Genomic DNA, 18,665 nt, shown 5'->3' with positions numbered 1-18,665 from the left:
AGGCAGAAAAAGCAACACAAGACCAGGGGCAATAAGGAACTAGCTTCCGAGAATATCAAGATCCAAAAAGAAATCCTATGTACTAAATAAAAAGAGCCTCTAGTTTATTAAACAAATTCCTCCCACACAGCAAAAGAAAACCATATGGAATGGAGGAAAAAAGAAGGCAATTTGTTGCCAAAAAGGTGGATTTCCACCCTTAGTTTTCCATCATCTCAGTCAATCCCTTTACCTGCACTGCTATGAGTCTACCAAACAGTAAAACGGATTTAAAGCGATCTCCTAGAGTGGCAGTACTTCTTCTGGTCAAGTTAACGTGTGCAATTCATTGTATGTTTATATCCCTTACCTACTCTTTCCTTCATCTAATACAGCTTTCTCAATCTCAGAATTACTGACATTTTGAATCAAATAATTCTTTGTGGGGGGAGGGTGGGCTGCCCTATGTACTGCAGGATGTCAGATGCCACCAGATGCCAGGAGCACTGCAAACCAGCAATGGTGAAAATCAATAATGTCTCCAAACACGGCCAAACATCCCACTGGGTGGGCAAAATCATCCTCAGTTGAGAACCACTGTTCTAATTTCTCAGCCACAAGTACAGCTCCAAGTAGATGGGGATACTGCAGTGAACAACTTAAAAGATGCCTATCTTCAGGGAACTTAAATTCTAATCCTAGGTTTGGGAGTAACAAGATTCATTTTTACCATAATCCTCATCTAAACCACAGTTAGTCGCTATCAGTGGCAATACTGATATAAGTATACATCCCTTTATCAATTATGAATAACAATAGTGCACATAATAGTTTAAGAAAAAATTTAGAACAGTGGCTGAAAACATCTTCTTTATATAAAGCACTTGAAAATAGGTAATACATACCTATTACCCACCGATAAATTTTATATCATTAAAAAGTGGGACAACCAGACAACCCAGCCTGCCTGATGGTAAACACCAGAAAGAATATACCACCACTACAATGTATTCTTGAAATAAAAGAAAACCTGACTCGAACAAAGCCTATTGGAAAAATCTTTATCTACAGGACACAGGATGGCTAAAGAAACATGTTAAATGTTATCATGAAAATATAATCAAAAATGACCCAGGTTCATCAACAAATAAATGCCAGTGGTGGAGGAAGGGAGGAAATGCAAAGATTAAAAAAATCTTAAAACCTATCAACCAAGTGAAATGTTGGCACAGTTTAAATCCTGCAGGATTTAAACCAAATATAAAAAGGCTTTTTTGAAGACTGTTGGTAAAAATTGAACATAGACTGAATGCTGGATATTAATTTTGTTGTGCAGAATATATTCTGATTGACTTTTAAAAAATGACTTTTTGAGGCCGGGCGCGGTGGCTCATGCCTGTAATCCCAGCACTTTGGGAGGCCAAGGTGGGCGGATCACGAGGTCAGGAGATGGAGACCATCCTGGCTAACACGGTGAAACCCTGTCTCTACTTAAAAAAAAACGAAAAAATTAGTCGGGCATGGTGGTGGGCGCCTGTAGTTCCAGTTATTCAGGAGGCTGAGGCAGGAGAATGGCGTGAACCTGGGAGGTGGAGCTTGCAGTGAGCTGAGATTGCGCGACCGCACTCCAGAGTGAGACTCCGTCTCAAAAAAAAGAGAGTTTTTGAGATACTCAAGTATTTATGGGTACAGTAATATGATGTTTCAGAAAATCTTTAAAGTATTATATATAAAAAGTGGCAGGTAGATCCCAGCACTTTGGGAGGCTGAGGCGGGTGGATCACCTGAGGTCAGGAGTTCGAGATTAGCCTGGCCAACATGGCAAAAAAAATCACCAAGATGTGGTGGCAAGTGCCCGTAATCTCAGCTACTGAGGAGGCTGAGGCAGGAGAATTGCTGGAACCCGGAAGGCAGAAGTTGCAGTGAGCCAAGATCATGCCATTGCATTCCAGCCCGGGGCCAACAGCGAGACTCTGTCTCAAAAAAAAAAAAAAAAAAAACAGTGGCAGGTAGGAAGATTAATGAATTAAGAAGGATGGAATGTTGATAACTCAAGAAGCAGGATAATAGAGCCATGAGGGTTCATTACACTAACTTCTCATCTTATGTATCTGAAATTTTTCATAATTCTTTAAAAATACAAAATATGTCATATAAAGTGGATTCCAACGTATCCACTGGAACCAAAATAACTTTTACCTGGAAAACAACCCTATGTATGGTTAAAAAGAACTGGTCCTGAGGCCGGGTACGGTAGCTCACACCTGTAATCCACACTTTGGGAGGCCAAAGGAGGCGGATCACTTGAGGTCAGGAGTTTGAGACCAGCCTGGTCAACATGGTGAAATCCCGTCTCTACTAAAATTACAAAAATTAGCCAGGTGTGGTGTGGCAAGCCTGTAATCCCAGCTACTCAGGACGCTGAGGCACGAGAATTGCTTGAACCTAGGAGGCAGAGGTTGCAGTGAGCCAAGATCGTGCCACTGCACTCCAGCGTGGGCCAAAAGAACAAGACTCCATCTCCCAAAAAAAAAAAAAAAAAAAGGTCCTAGGTCATTTGTTTGCCATGAAAAATCTAAGTCCCCAACAGAACCACAGCATATAAAAATTACAGTTGTGATCTTTTTTTCATTTTTTTAACTGTCTTGCTCTTCATCTAACCCTGAGCTTACCATTATTTTCTTTAAAAAAAAAAAAAAAACCAGTGACTCATAAAAAATGCTACCCTCTCCTAACTCTAGTCCTAAATATTTTCTATTATCAATAGAAAACAACTTTATCTTAAAACCTCACCAAGTAAACTTCTTTTCAAAGAGCTTTGCATTGACATGTCATAAGCCTTAAGTTCAAATCATTTAAACTTTAAAAAATCATTTCAGCATAAAATATAAAGACATAATGAATTCAATAAATAGCCTTCATTCCATCATCAGCCTCAAAGAGTTGTTTCATAGTGTTTAATTCTTAAAATGTACATCCACAAGAAACGTCTATTTCAAAACCCAAGTCTATGTCAATTTCTGTTCTGTTGCAATTTACTTAATTACTGATGTTTACCTACCAGTTACCTTTCTTTCTGGGACACTGAGACACCTGAGAAATTTTCCCTTTTTAAAGTAAGGCTTCATTTAAGTATTGATATTTATGTACACAATTGGCATCTGTTGTATGTTACAGACCCCAATAGTCCATTCTTCTATCTTGCTGCTAAGAAGCGCTTACCTCAAATACTGTTTCAGGGCACTTGTTATTGTCTTCACTTCCCAATCTGCAGAATTCTCCAGGTCCACCTCATGGCACGTTTTTACATCTAGTGAGCAAGCAAACAACAAAAAAATAATTAAAACCTTGAACATCAAAGGTCCTCTTGTCTAGCTTACAAAGCTTCCATTTTTAAATGAGCAAACCACAATTCTGCAGTTTCCTAGGAAAACATTATATATACAATTTCTCTAAAATACTATAAGATACGTTCTATGACTAGACACTTCTGGCACTTCAGAAAATCTGTAGTAGAGATCAAAGCAAAATAAGAGATGGGTTGGGAGTAAGGAAGAATTAGACATAGTGAATTATTTCAACACCCACAATGTATTTCATGTATAGCTATTATCATCATAGTTTGTATTTCATGTATAGCTATTATCATCATCGTTAACAGTATCACTCAGTAGCCTCGGCTTCTAGCAAGTGGCACTTTCAGTTGTATGCATATGATTTGTTTTAGGTGGCACTGATGCTCTCATATTGTGTACTGATAGAGGCAGGAAACAGTCAAATAAGTAGGGTAGAGTCCCCAGAGAACCTCCGACCCACCCAGGTCACTGTGCACGTGAGGCTTGCCTAAACATGCCCACGGTGAAAGTTTCGGTCTTTAACACATGCTCAGTAAGGGAAATAAATCAATGTGGAGTGGCTCAGACTAAGGGCCCATATGCACACTGGGGGAACAGGGCGGAGCTACTGGGAATTCCTGCCTTATGCCAAGGAGGAGCCAGACCTCTTCAACTCATGTGTGGTGGCCTTGCATTCAATATGAGAGGTGGGAGCCGGCTGGTGGGACCCCCTCTCTTTGCTGAGAGCTCCCCTTTAGCTCAATAACTTCCACTCTCCTCACCTTTCACTGTGTCCGCATGTCTGATTTTCCCTGGTGGTAACACAAAAACTCGGATTTAGCCGAATCAGGGAGCAAAAAACATCCTGCATCATTATGACACAGAAAATTACGGGTGGCACGATGGATGGCAAAATGACTATCAGAATGGCAACAAACTGGTGAAAGGATGATAAACTTAGTCTCAGATTTTCAGCATTTCTGTTCATTAGATTATCTTTCTGAAATTAATATATGATCAACCAAAACAGAAAATGACTAGATAGAGACTTAAAAAGTCATTTACAGTTAACCTTTCACATTAACACTATAATATATACACTCATCGGGGAAATATTTACTGGAAGCCTCTGTGTAACACTCCAGACATTCATTCTAACTTAAACTAGTTTTCTTTATCCAAATAGTGCGTACTGATGTGTTTCTTACAAACATCCTTTCAAATGATAAGTCAATAGGGTTGCTCCTTTATAAAGTAAAAGAAAAAAATTAAATTCAAAATGGCTAGTAAGTTCTAAAGAAAAGGTACGTGGTACCAAGAAAAAAAAAATAGGAGATGGGAGAGTTAGTAGATTGTGGAAAGGAAAGCGTCAATCCTGGTAGAACTAAAATGAAAGGATGGCAGGAAAGGCAAACCCCTAAGGAGTATGGTAGCATCTTTGACTCATATAACTCTGGGCTGGTACACTCAGCTGTGGCATGGTGGCGGGGAGGAGAGCAGCATGGGTATCAAAAAGCTGGGCTTACATGCCTCTAACAATCTGGCCCAGCCATACTACCATAAGCGAGTTCCAAACCTATCTGAACTTCAGATCTTCATCTGCACAATGGAAATACTGTAAATGCTCTCACAGAACTATTAAGAGCATCAAGGTAAATGAAGAATGTATACAGATTTCCATAAATAATTAAATGTAGTAAGTTATTACCACTGCTGAGTCACTAAAAAATATAAGCAAGCAGTGATGGTACCTGCCCAAAGGCAGGAGGCAGGAAATGGGTTATGACGAATGATAATGAGCCATCAATATCAATTTGCCTGGTTTTCTACACGCCTACTATGCAAAGGAGAAAATAAGAGATTCATGGAAAAGACTGTTTCTCCCTCACTCCACGATGATGTCTTAACTAAGATGAAAAAAACCTACTTGTTTCAAGGTTTTTTTCCTCCCTTATACTGTATTTGTCTTCATAGAGAAGGAAACATCTTGTTAGTATTTCCTTTTTAAAAACACTAAAAAGAAAAACCTGTCAAAATGGGACCACCACATTAAGTCATGCATGCCACTTAAAAAGTTTTAGGCTTGGGATGATGAAGGGTGGATGATAACTCAATGTTGGGTTGAAACTTTCGAAGATAAAGTAAAACAGGAAGTGATGGTTATTTCACAGCCATAGTATCATACATATGAAGTCAATTACTCAAAGGTCTGAAGACTTTTAAAGCACTTCAACATTTCTTGATTACAGCAACTGACAGCAATATGCAATAAACTACAACAATGGCAATTGACACTGATTACATTTTGATCAGTTCCTACAATTCAGAACTCATTTGTTACTGAGCTTGTCAGACAAGCCACAGATACATTCAAGAAATCAAATTAAGCACCCTGATTAAAGGTGCAATCCTTTATAACTAGGACTAAATAATTCTGTTCTAAAGCCTTTGCCAACCAATTACTTCAGTAACTGAATATTCTCTCTCTCATTAAATCAATTATTTAAATCTCATATTAACATACAAGTCAGATAACATTTTCAATCAACTTGCTACCAGCAAACCACCTTTTTAAAATCCAAGAGGCTTCTAAAGGAAATCTTTTATTTCCAGCTTTCTACCAAATTATGATTCTGTATTTTGAGAATCATATTCTTTCCATGGAAAAATAAGCCATCATTCTAAATTCATGGAATAAAAAGCAGCTGTCATATCAGAAGCAAATGACTACATAGCGTCTATGTTACTCTCTCTTAAATTTTCACTGTTTTCAAATAGCTCAATCATCCCTAGCAGTCCTTTACAATCAGTAAATGCACTGGGACTAGGCAGAATTTAATAATTATTTGGGATTCAAACATGAAAATACATTTGGAAGGTTTTTGCTTCCTTTCTGACCAAGGAAGGACACTTCATGGATTTGTTAAAAATCTGAACTAACAAGCACAGATAAAAAGAGTTGACTTTTTATTTGGGTGAATGTTTCACACTTACATAACCACTGGTCATTTTTTTTGAAACTGAAAATCTGCAGCCCCACCTAAATGCAAAGTGCAATTTTATACAGCTGCTAGCACCCTACTCAACACTGACTTAGGTCCAATTTTAAAGTACTTGAAAAAGCACAATGAATGGATGAATTTTGAAAATATGTCTTATAATAAAAAATCAGATATTTTTCAGCTACGTTAGTTCACTTTTTTCCCCAATCTATGCAACAAAGTTGTCCTACAAAGGAAACAAGGTAATGGTTTTCAAGTAAAACTCTTATCGTTCCTTGTTTTCTGTGGTTTTATGTGTGAAAATAAAGTCATCCAGCCCTTCTTGCAAATCAGATTTAGAATTAACCACTGAGCTCACCAGACCACACAAGCTACTACCACATTTTCTCACAATTTCCTCTTCTCCTGCTCTGATGTTTTCAAGTAAAGTAGGGAAGAAGGAATAATGCGTAACAATTCTACCTCCTATCAGTTCTAATCTACCATGAACTATTGTCATTGATATTTTACATTCTCACTCCATTTACTAAAAAACCATGACTCACCCAAAGACAACTCATCTGATATTTCTCCCTGCCTTTCCCAACTGTGCTGTTTCTACTTCACAAAAACAATAACAACTTCTACCAAATCTGTGCGCCCTGTCTTAGAGGCTGCAAAACGGAAGAAAAAGGCAGTCATCTGCTCATATGGGCATGTTCTTTCAGCACCTTAAGAAGCTTGGTCCATGGAAAGGCTCAGAGGCTGCTGGAAATCCAGTGTACAGTTGCCTTAGGCTCCCAGAGGGGAAGAAAACTAAGAATGCCCTCTCATCACCAGGTGGAGCAAGGCAGCTGCCTGCTCCTTTACCTGGCCTCGAGGAGAGTAACTGCCTCTCTATTTAGACAACTTTGTATGGTCAATGTCATTGCTATTTCATACCAGCTGGGAGATAGGAGAGAAGGAAAGAAGGGGGAGAAAATAAAGAGGATAAGGAGGGAAGAAAGGGCAGGAGAAGGAAGAAGGAGAGAAGGAAAATGGAAAGAAACATTTTTCTCTATTTTAATATGAAATATGAAGGGAAAAACACACCAGAAAAAAGAGACAAATGAAAAAAATGCAAGAGATTAAGCATATAATGTTTTAGAAATCATTATAAAGTTTTACACGAGTAAAGAAGACTTAAAACAGTTCAACAAACAATACAAAGTATTTTGTGTAAAAACGGCAATAAAAAATTCTAAAGTAAATAATTACCTCTCAAGAACTACAGAGAATTAGGTAAATGGCAGCTCTCCTCAAAAAATAGTACATGGCTTGGGACTGTTTCTCAAATACTTAAAAGTTAAATTATTTCCCATTTCTACAAAGACAATGCACTACAAACAAAATGTTCTTTGAAAAAAATTCAAATTTGAAATAAACCCATTACCTTCAAGGATGATAATAATAAACACTATTTAAAAAAGCAAAGTTAAAAATTTGGCAGACCCACACAACTTTTTCCTCTTCAGGATATATATGTAACCCTCTAACAACGCAGCAAAATGGGAAAAGTTGGAGAAAAACAATACCCCTAAGATTATGTAGACATGACTATTCAAAACTCTAAAACCCTTTTTTTGGAAAAGCCATTAAATTATTCCCATTTGAGCACTCCATCTGGATAAAAGGAAAGAAATAAGGAAACATTAAAGTGATTAGGAAACAGCAAGTAAATATATTTTGTCAAGGGCTAAGGTTTGTACTGGTAGCATAAGGTAATAAATGATGTTGATGCTAATGAAAATCCAAAGTTTTTGATTGATAATCTTAAATTCATAGAAGCAATTATTTATAGATTATTCAAAACAAAGGTATATTGTGTAAGCCTCTTAAATGAATGGCTTAATGAGGAGGTAACAAGTCAGTAACTGTCTCACATCAATTCTCTAACTTTCCTCTGTTTGCAGAATGGTATTACTGAAAACATAAGCATTTCCCTTGCCAGCAATATGTATGAGGTTGCGTCACACTTATGTCCTGGGCTTCTCTACTCTGAGGCTCATGAAAAGTAGAAATAGTTTTCCAGGTCATGAATTTTTTGAGGGTTTCGATATTTAAAAACACCTTGTAAGTTAAGGACTGGCTTGGGACATTTCCCATGAGCAGAGCAAACTACCACGCTGAGTTGAGCAGTGCTGTACACGTAGAATTTTATGAGATGACCAACAAATTTTGAGACAGCTTAACACTTCAAGGTGACCACAGAAAAACCCTTGTTCAAACTTTCCTTGAACAGGAACAAGATGATAATAAAAATAATGCCAGGTCCTTAGGATCAGTTTACCACCAAAATGTGCCTTTCAGTCCACATTTCCCATTCTGATATCAACATACTCCTCCAGTTCTAATCATCATAACACCATCTTGGAAATGAAAGAAGTGTTTCTAATTTTAAAATTAAGTAAAAGCAGATGCTGTAGTCCCATTAAATTCTTCCAGCTGCTACTGAACCACTGGCAACCTGAGTCTATTTAATTTGGAGACCACTAATGGTAAAAAGGAAAATCTGACTGCCAAAATTGCACACCCAAGTTAAACCAGAGAGGCAGAAAATGAAAACAGCTTATGGAAGCGAATGTATTCTAATAAGGCTCTCCAACTGATGATGGGCAATTTTTCCTGTGGTTAATAGCTTACAAAAGATTATTGCTTATTAAATCCTTAATTCAAATATAGCCAAACAAGCAATCCTATCCGTAGCATGGCAGTTGATTTTATTCAACTTGGCTCATGCTTCCTAAAAATAAGTCTTTGCTATAATGCTTTAAGATGCTGACAGGTTGGAATGTATTCACAGCACACCTGAGGGCATTGTTAATATTGATTAATGAAAGTAAGATATCAAATAAATTAATATGTAGCAAGATCATAATGACAGATTGGTTTGATACACAGGCCCTCTAGCCTGATGAGTTATCATCACTCTTCAAGAGGCAGCCTGTTTTGGGGTGGGGGAGAAATGGAGTGTCTTACAGGTGGCAATGAACTGACAGCAGTGTGTAATGTAAAAGCGCTTTGTCATTCACATAACGTCTGGGGTAATGAAATGAATTCACTCTCTGGCTTCCTCTAGTCTGCGACGCCAAAGAACACTGTGTTATCAGCACAGATGGAGCATGCATGGTTCTGGAGGAGAGCCTGGTGTGAACTACAAACAAGCCACTGTGAATACCAATGAATCCCTGAGAATCAGACCCTTGCTGTCAAATGACAGTTTTGGAAGCTCCATAAAAATGAGCTAGTCCCAGTGGTCTTGTCCAACCAAATGTACTGTCACAATTGTGGACAGGCTATTTGGAAACCACGCAAAGCATAGAGGCCTGACTGCCACGTTCCTGTGAGAAGCAAGCACATGAAGACAGTCAACCAGGGGGTGCATTCTTTTTTCTTTCATTTCTTAGTAAGAGGTAACAGACAATCTATCAATCTATACTGATGCAAATACTAATCTACTTCTGTGGTTCAACTGTCTCTGCTCAGCAGAAAACTGTAGGAAGTAGAGGAATGGAATCACAAGTATTCTCCACATTACTACGAAATATTAAGCTGTGAAATCAATGAACATATACAAATAACACATGGAAAAATGATTAGAAAAGAGGCATACCCATCAACATACTCAGAAGTCTCTGGACCTTTGAACTCACCCCTACAACTCTGTACAATCCTTGGTCATTTATACCTATGGGAAGAAACAAACTATTAGCAAAATAGAAGACTATCATATTTTAAAAGCCATCAAACAGCTGCATTCAGAATCTTTGCTAAGTAACATTAGCAGCATTCCTGTTAACTATAAAAATAACCTTTGAAAAAAGCAAGTATTTAACAACTTGTTTTACTAGCTTTTTATCTGTAAGTTGTGGTTAAAAAATAATCTCAGCAAACAATGTTCCATGTGGACAAAAATAAATGCCTCTATGCTAGTAAGTTAGTTAAGTATCATGGATACATTGAAATGAATACCAATCCAATTTGTAAAGATGCACTAAAACTTTTATGTTTATTGTATTTACTTGTTTACATATTCAAACGTTTTAGCCTTTTAAAAATATGGTGATGATTAGTACACAGAAAGAAATCATTGTTTGGACGATTCTTGAAAACCATGGAAATTCATTCGAAACTAAAGCAAAACTAATTTTTTTAAAGTTGTTACAGGCCCTGTCCAGTGAGGAGCTCTGAAACTTCAAATCAATATCACCACAAAGTATACTGCAAAACGAACCAAATCAATGCATCCTCTCTCTCTACAGAGATCTGAAAACAAATTGTCCCTGAGAACAAGAGACATATAAAAGGTACTGTCAAACATAATTTGGTATGCTCAACAAATATCCTTATCATTTGGATTCTGATCTGAACAAATCAATGATGAAAAGACATTTTTGATGCAATTAGGAAACTCTGAGTGGCACCAAGGATATGTAAGAAAATCTCCATTTGTTTAAAGTTGCATCCTGAAAGGGGTGAAAGTAGCCTTACATTTACTTTAAGAAGGAAAAAGGGATAGATGAAACAACTGTGGCAAAATTCTGATAATTATTGAATCTGGATGAGAATATGGGAGTTCATTATACCAATCTCTCTACTTTTTTATGCTTGAAAATTTTCATAGTAATGACTTCCAAAAACTGTGACTTATATTTGCTTCTCAAACGAGTTGCAGCTTTCTGGCTGTGTGTTTATTTTTCTCCACTATGAATGTTAAAGCTAACAAGAACACAACTGGCTGACAGGCAGATGATGCCTCTAATCCCCAAAGTTTCCAAAACAAAATAACACAACAAAAGGCCATGGAATTTGCCCACGAGGGTTTACTTTCTTTTCACCTCCCTGCTCGGAGTGATGAAAAGAATACTAGTCAGAGTCTAAAGAATTGGATTCAAGTCAGTTCAGTCACTCATGAGGAAGACAGGAAACCTCTTGGAGTCTCTATGCTATATCTGAGATCAAGGACTGCATCCTATACCCTATGTTATGCTGGGAGAGAAATGAGATGATACTAACACGTGTCCTATAGATGGTAACTCACAGTGCACACACAAAAGCATTCATTCTTCCTTGCCAAGTTTTGTCCCTTCTTTTTCTCTTTGCTTTTTTAAAAATTATAGTTACATATACTATTTTTTTTTTAACTTTTAAGTTCAGGAGTATATGTACAGCTTTGTTACATAGATAATAAATCTGTGTCATGGCATTTGTTGTACAGACTATTTCATCACCCAGGTACTTAGTACTCATTAATTATTATTCTTGATCCCCTCCCTCTTTCGACCCTCCACCCTCTCATAGGCCCCAGTGTGTGTTGTTCTCCTCTATGTGTCCATGAGTTCTCATCATTTAGCTCCCACTTATAAGTGAGAACGTGTAGGGTTTGGTTTTCTATTCTTGCATTACTTTGCTAAGGATAATGGTCTCCAGTTCCATCCATGTCCCGGCAAAGGACATGAACCTCTTTCCTTTTTAGGGCTGCATAGCAGTCCGTGGTACCTTATGCACCACACTTTGTTTCTTTTGGAGATGGAGTTTCACTCTTGTTGCCCAGGCGAGAGTACAATGGAGTAATCTTGACTCACTACAACCTCCGCCTCCCAGGTTCAAGTGATTCTCCTGCCTCAGCCTCCCAAGTAGCAAGGATTACAGGCATAAGCCACTGTGCCCAGCTAATTTTGTATTTTTAGTAGAGACGGGGTTTCACCATGCTGGTCAGGCTGGTCTCAAACTCCTGACCTCAGGTCATCCGCCTGCCTCAGCCTCCCAGAGTGCTGGGATTACAGGCAAGAGCCAATATGCCTGACGCCACATTTTCTTTATCCAGTCCATCACTGATGGGCATTTAGGCTGATTCCGTATCTTTGCTATTGTGAGTAGGGCTGCAATAAACATACATGTGCATGTGTGTGTATAATAGGGTGATTCATATTACTGGGTATATACCCAAAGGAATATAAATTCTCTTTGCTTTTTATTCTTTATTTTTTAAGTTTTGCAAATGTCCTTTTTTTCCTTCTGTTAAAGGCTGAATTGTATCCCCCCAAATTCATCTATTGACATCTTAATCCTCAGTACTTCCAAATTTGACTGTATTTAGAAATAGGTCTTGAAAAAAAAGGTAATTAAGTTAAAATGAGGTCACCAGGGTGGGCACAAATCCACCATGATTGGAGGCCTTGTAGGAAGAGATGAGGACACAGACATGTACAGAGGGGGACGATGGGAAGACACAGGGACAAGACAGCCACTCCCATGCCAGATAGAGGCCTCAGAAGAAATCAACCCTGCTGATAGCTTAATATTGGACTTGTAGCCCCCAGAATTGTGAGAAAATTGATTTCTATTGTTTATCAGCAACCCCCATTCCCAACCTTTCAGGCACCAGGGCCGGGTTTCGTGGAAGACAATTTTTCCACTGACAGGGGTGGGGGATGGTTTCAGAATGATTCAAGCGCATTACATTTATTATTAGATTCTCATAGGAGCACACAACCTAGATTGCTACATGTGCAGTTCACAATAGGGTTTGCACTCCTACAACAATCTAATGTCCCACTGATCTGACAGGAGGCGGAGCTCAGACCATAAGGCTCGCCTGCTGCTCACCTCCTGCTGTGGGGCCTGGTTCCTAACAGGCCACAGTCTGGGGATTGGGGACCCCTGGTTTAAGTTACCCAGTCTGTGATACTTTATTATGGCAGCCCAAGCAGACTAATAATTACTCTCTATCTCATTAGAGCTTAAAGAACCAGAAGAGCAAAGGTTAGCCCTTAGTCTAAGTCTACTCAGAACTCTAAGGAGTCATAGCAGCAGAGGCACACCTTCCTGAAAGGGAGCGCTCAGTGACTACAAGGGAGGATAAGGAGGCTGCAAAGCCCTGCCAGGAGTTGGGAAAAAGAAACGGAAGTTGCCAAGAAACACAAAAATCAGAGACCTTTTGAGCTTGATACAGGAAAAAAGATTGAGCCTCATTCCTTCCTTCTTTTTGGAAGCCAGAAGGACATGTCCAGATGGTTTAAAATACCACAGAGTTTCAGTACTACTCTAGTTAAGAAACCTAAAAGTGTTTGACCTCAGTGGTAGAAGCCAAAAGAGCAAATCATACTCTGCATTCAAACAAACATGCCTCTGTGAAAAGGGCCTGAATTATATGGAAAGATGAAATAAGAACGCCACTTCGGCAATAATAATCACTCTGTGCTGGTAATTACTATCAAATAATTGATCAAGTTCAAATTCATCAACCTGAGAGAAGTAGAGTTAATTGCTAATGCATACTGAGAGGTGCAAGGGGGAATTAAAGCTACTCAACACAGTTTTTACATTTTTAAATGAAATTTAAATAAACCTTGCACAAAAGCAGCTTGGAAATAGCACGTAAAATACATACACTCCAGTCTTGTTGGATTTTCTATTTCTTGCTACACTGTTCTCAAAGGCTCTGAACTAAATGAGAGGTGGAACATTCTTTTTATCTATGAACACGTATATGTTCATATAAAAGGCATCAAACACATTTTAAGGATATAAACCAACCAATATGCCAAGGCATATTAGTGAGTTTATCATGTCCTTTCCAGCTTCTTTTCCAAATTTCCCTGTCAACCAAAGGGATCACTATTTCTGATCAATAAGTATTAGAAATTTGAAATCTTTAACTTCTTCCCTGTCACTTTCCAAATGCAACAAGTCAATGTCCACTCTTTCTTCAAACTTCAGACTAATTTCTGCCTCTTCCACACAGTCTTGAATTTCATGCACACACATTTATTATGGAATCCCTAAAAAGAAACATACAACTATAATCCATTCTGAACACTGTCTTCTATCTTCTTATTTTCAAACCACTATTATTATCTAACATTCCCTGGATCCCCATTTAAGAGCAAGCCTTCAGATCCAGCCCACATCCTCTAGCCTTAACAAGTATGTAAGGCACACACACGCACACGTCCATGCCGGGCCTCACCTCATCTTCCTACAGGGACTGCAGTGTATTCAACTTAATCACAACAGACGGCTTGACCATCACCCACAAATAACCAAGTTCATTGCATCCTCTGCAGCTACATTCAGGCTGAAGTCTCCCCAGTAGGAATGCTCTTCCCCTTCTCTTCACAGATTTATTCAACTGTCATATATTTATTCATCAGATATGTGCCAGGTGCTATTCTGGTTGCCCAAGATTCGACAGTCAGTAAAATTCCCATCTAAACCTTCAAAATCGGATAAAAATCCCCTTTTTGACACCAGCCCACAGTGACATTCCCTTCTTCTAAACATAACTCATAATTAATTCCTTTTAACACTTGATTACATTTAAGTATTTTTTAGTTTTAAGACAGGGTCTTGTTCTGTCACCCAGGGTGGAATGCAGTGGTGTGATAACAGCTCACTGCAGCCTTAACCTCCTTGGATCAAGCAATCTTCCCATGTCAGCTCCTCGACTAGCTGGGACTACAAGCACATGCTACCACACTTGGCTGAATTTTTTTTTTTGTAGAGAGGGGGTCTCACTATGTTGCCCGAGGCTGGTCTCAAACTCCTGGCTCAAGTGGTCCTACTGCCTCAGGGCATCCCAAAGTGCTGGGATTACAGGCAAGAGCCACTGCACCCACCAGGGTACATCTTAAAACAAGTCCACAATCTTAAGTCACAATTCCCAAAATCAAAAGTGTTCATGGATAGAGGGGTGGCATCACCAAGATGGTGGCATAGAAAGTAACCTGCTCATATCCCCGTGTGACAGCAAGAATTCCACATCCATCCATCATCACCTGAGGGCATCTCAGGATTCAGGTAAAAGTTTGTGAAACCTTGGAGAAGCCCAAGACCTGGGCTTCTCACCCAAGACCTGGGAGGGTCGCTTTGAGAGTGCAGACCAACATCCAGGTGGCTGATGTGCCACAAGCTTGCTCCTAGGTTCAAGCATGACAGTGGTCCAGTCCTCCAAGGGACTTGGCTACAGCCCTGTTTGGCCTTCCCACCCAAGACCTGGGAGGGTCGCTTTGAGAGTGCAGACCAACATCCAGGTGGCTGATGTGCCACAAGCTTGCTCCTAGGTTCAAGCATGACAGTGGTCCAGTCCTCCAAGGGACTTGGCTACAGCCCTGTTTGGCCTTGAGCCTGCAGCTGAAACTATCTGCCAAGGGGTCCAAAAGGAATCTTGTACACTGGTGCTTTGGCAGAAAGGTTTGTCTGCATACTAACAGTGGTCTCAGCAGTGAACCAGAGATTTGCCCTGTGGCTTCACTCCAGGGCCCCTCAGCCAAAGTCCCAACTCAGAACTGCTCGCACAGGGACCCAGAGGGAGACTCATCCATGTCTCGCAGCCTGGAAGCCTGAGCCTTCCAGATGGGCTTGCCAACCTCTGCCCCACAATAGATCCTATGGGGACCCAGGCTCAGCTCCCGCCCCTCCCACTGCAATCAGGGAACAATCTTGTGTTGAGACCTACTAGGAGACATACACCCAAAAGAGCCTGGCTCTCCAGCCTCTGCCCCACAGCAGATCCCAAGAAGGCCTCATCTCAACTCCAGCCCATTCTGCTACAGTCAGAAATTCATACCACCCATGCAGAGACCTGCTGGGACACACACCCATCTGGACCAGTGGAACAGTCTTCTGGACTCAGGTCCTTGGCCAGTATTCCCACACAGTCCCAGTACTTCTGGAGTCTTCCCCAGGTCCATCTGGGGCAGAAAGCCACATCAACTTCTGAGTCCTGAAGAGACTTGTGGCAAGCCTGGGCTTAGAGCATCCTCTAGTGCTGAGACAGCTGTAGTGGTCACAGGCTCAGGAAACCCAAGAGTCAGTCAGCTTAGAATCCTGGAAGGCCCTCTGAAGAACAGGCACAAAGCCAGACGGGGTAGATGAAAATAGCTAATCCCTCAATGCGCAAACACTCAAACACTGTCACACATCTACAAGCATCGAGAGCATTCAGGGACTGGCACAGTGGCGAGTGCCTGTAATCCCAGCTACTTGGAAGGCTGAGGGAGAAGGACTGCTTGAGCATAGGAGTTCAAGGCCGTAGTGTGCTATGACTGCACCTATGAATAGTCTCTGCGCACCATCCTGGGCAACAGGGCAAAACCTTGTCCCTAAAAAAATAATTTTTAAAAGAACATTCAGGGAAATATGACCTCACCTAACAATATAAGGCAATATAAGGCAACAGAGACCAACCCTAAAGTGATGAAGATGTGCAATCTCTCAGACAAAGAATTCAAAGAAACTGGGCTTCCTTCTCAACAAACTTCAAGAAAATACAGAGAATCAATTCAGAAATGTATTGGGGAAATTTAACAGACAGATTGAAATAATTTCAAAAATCAAAACGAAATCCTGAAGCTGAAAAAGTATTAATGCATGACCTGAATTCAGGTTAAGTATTTTTTCCACTCAGACTGAATGTTCATATTTCACATATTAAAAGTAATTTCCACACCAAACCTGTCTGGAGATGTAATATTCTATTCAGTATATGTCTCATATTACCTTTTTATTGTTTTTTCCATATTTTATTTCCAACTTTTAAGTTCAGGGGTACATATGCAGGATGTGCAGGTTACACAGGTAAATTTGTGCCATAGTCATCTGCTGCACAGACCATCCCATCACTCAGGTATTAAGCCCAGCATCCATTAGCTATTCTTCCTGATCCTCTCCCTCCTCCCACCCCCTCGCCCTCCCACAGGCCCCAGTGCATGTTGTTCCCCCTATTGGTCCATGTGCTATTATTTAGCTCCTACTTATAAGTGAAAACATGAGATACATGGTTTTCTGTTTCTGCATTACTTTGCTAAGGAAAATGGGCTCCAGCTCCATCCATGTCCCTGCAACAGACATGGTCTCATTCCTTTTTATGGCTGCATAGTATTCCATGGTATATTACATGTACTGCATTTTCTTTATTCAGTCTATCATCGATGGGCATTTGGGTTGATTCCATGTCTTTGCTATTGTGAAAAGTAATGCAATGAACATACACATGAACGTGTCTTTATAACAATTTACATTCCTTTGGGTATATACCCAAAAATGGTATTGCTGGGTCAAATGGTATTTCTGCCTCTAAGCCTTTAAGGAATCGCCACTCTGTCTTTCACAATGGCTGAACTAATTTACACTCCCACCGACACTGTAAAAGTGTTCCTTTTTCTTCACAATCTCGCCAGCATCTGTTGTTTTTCTGACTTTTTAATAACAGCTATTCTGATCAACTTGAGATGGTATCTCATTGTGGTTCTGACTTGCATTTCTCTAATGATTAGTGATGCTGAACTTTTTTTTTCATATGTTGGTTGGCCACATGTATGTCTTCTCTTGAGAAGTGTCTGTCCATGTCCTTTGCCCACTTTTCAATGAGGTTGTTTTTCTCATGTAATTTTAAGTTCCTTATAGATTCTGGATATTACACCTTTGTCAGATGGATAGATTGCAAAAATTGTCTCCCATTCTGTAGGTTGTCTGTTTGCTCTGGTGACGGTTTCTTTTGCTGTGCAGAAGTTCTTTAGTTTAATAAGATCCCATTTGTCAATTTTTGCTCTTGTTGCAATTGCTTTTGGTATCTTTATCATGAAAACTTTGCCTGTGCGTATGTCCTGAATGGTCTATTATCTTTAATTTAAAAAGTTCTAAATTCCAAAACACACCAGGCCTTGGAATTTTCAGATGAAGAATCATGAACCTGTATTCCACCTTCTCTCCAAACACAGAGGTATTACCTGGAAAGATACTAAGTCAACCTTGGTTTTTGCTTTTAATAGTTTCTATGGTGCCTTGTATAGAATAGTTGGACAGAACAGGTATAGCTAAGGTTGATCTGACTTGAAATTGATATAGAACTATGGATATAGACTTGGTCCAAAATGGACATCACAATTCAGAACTGAAAAATTAAAATTAAAATATCCAAATTATTGTGATTTTTCAGGATATAAATGCTCAGTGATGATATTGATATCAATATTTTCTAACTTTTAACAAAAATTTGTAACCTGGTGAATGTGTTTACAGGCTGAAAGTTTTTTTTCTCTCTCTTAATAAATGAGATTGAGATTGATTCTGACAGTTAGCAAACAAAAGGTAAGCTAATCTCCACTACAGTGATGAGCAGCTGATGACAGCTGTCTCTGGGCAAAATGGGTAAGGTAAAATCAAATGTGTCTTACTTCCTACCATCTGTCTCCTCCAATCTCCCACAACACTGTCACATAGCACTACTCACATCACCCACATCTTCCTTGAGGAGAGAGTCAAAAAGTGGGAAGCAGTCATGTTTCATCATCATCTCTGCTCAGTTGTTTCCCTCTCAAACCCAAAT

The 18,665-nt window shown here is 39.5% G+C and overlaps 1 protein-coding gene across 1 annotated transcript in view; it reads right to left on the bottom strand.

Annotated features, from left to right (window-relative positions):
* Positions 1–18,665, bottom strand: part of ARHGAP10 (Rho GTPase activating protein 10) — a 336,548-nt gene that overhangs the window by 119,128 nt on the left and 198,755 nt on the right. The window contains exons 14-15 of the mRNA XM_010368443.2: positions 9,948–10,022; positions 3,202–3,289 (exon numbers count right to left, since the gene is read on the bottom strand). Of these exons, the coding sequence (XP_010366745.2) occupies positions 3,202–3,289; positions 9,948–10,022 (163 nt within the window). The remainder of the gene's footprint in view (positions 1–3,201; positions 3,290–9,947; positions 10,023–18,665) is intronic.

This window comes from Rhinopithecus roxellana, chromosome 2, assembly GCF_007565055.1.
Source record: "Rhinopithecus roxellana isolate Shanxi Qingling chromosome 2, ASM756505v1, whole genome shotgun sequence".
Lineage (NCBI taxonomy): Eukaryota > Metazoa > Chordata > Mammalia > Primates > Cercopithecidae > Rhinopithecus > Rhinopithecus roxellana.
Note: the sequence above shows the minus strand (reverse complement) of the source record. Positions and strands in the feature narration are given on the sequence as shown.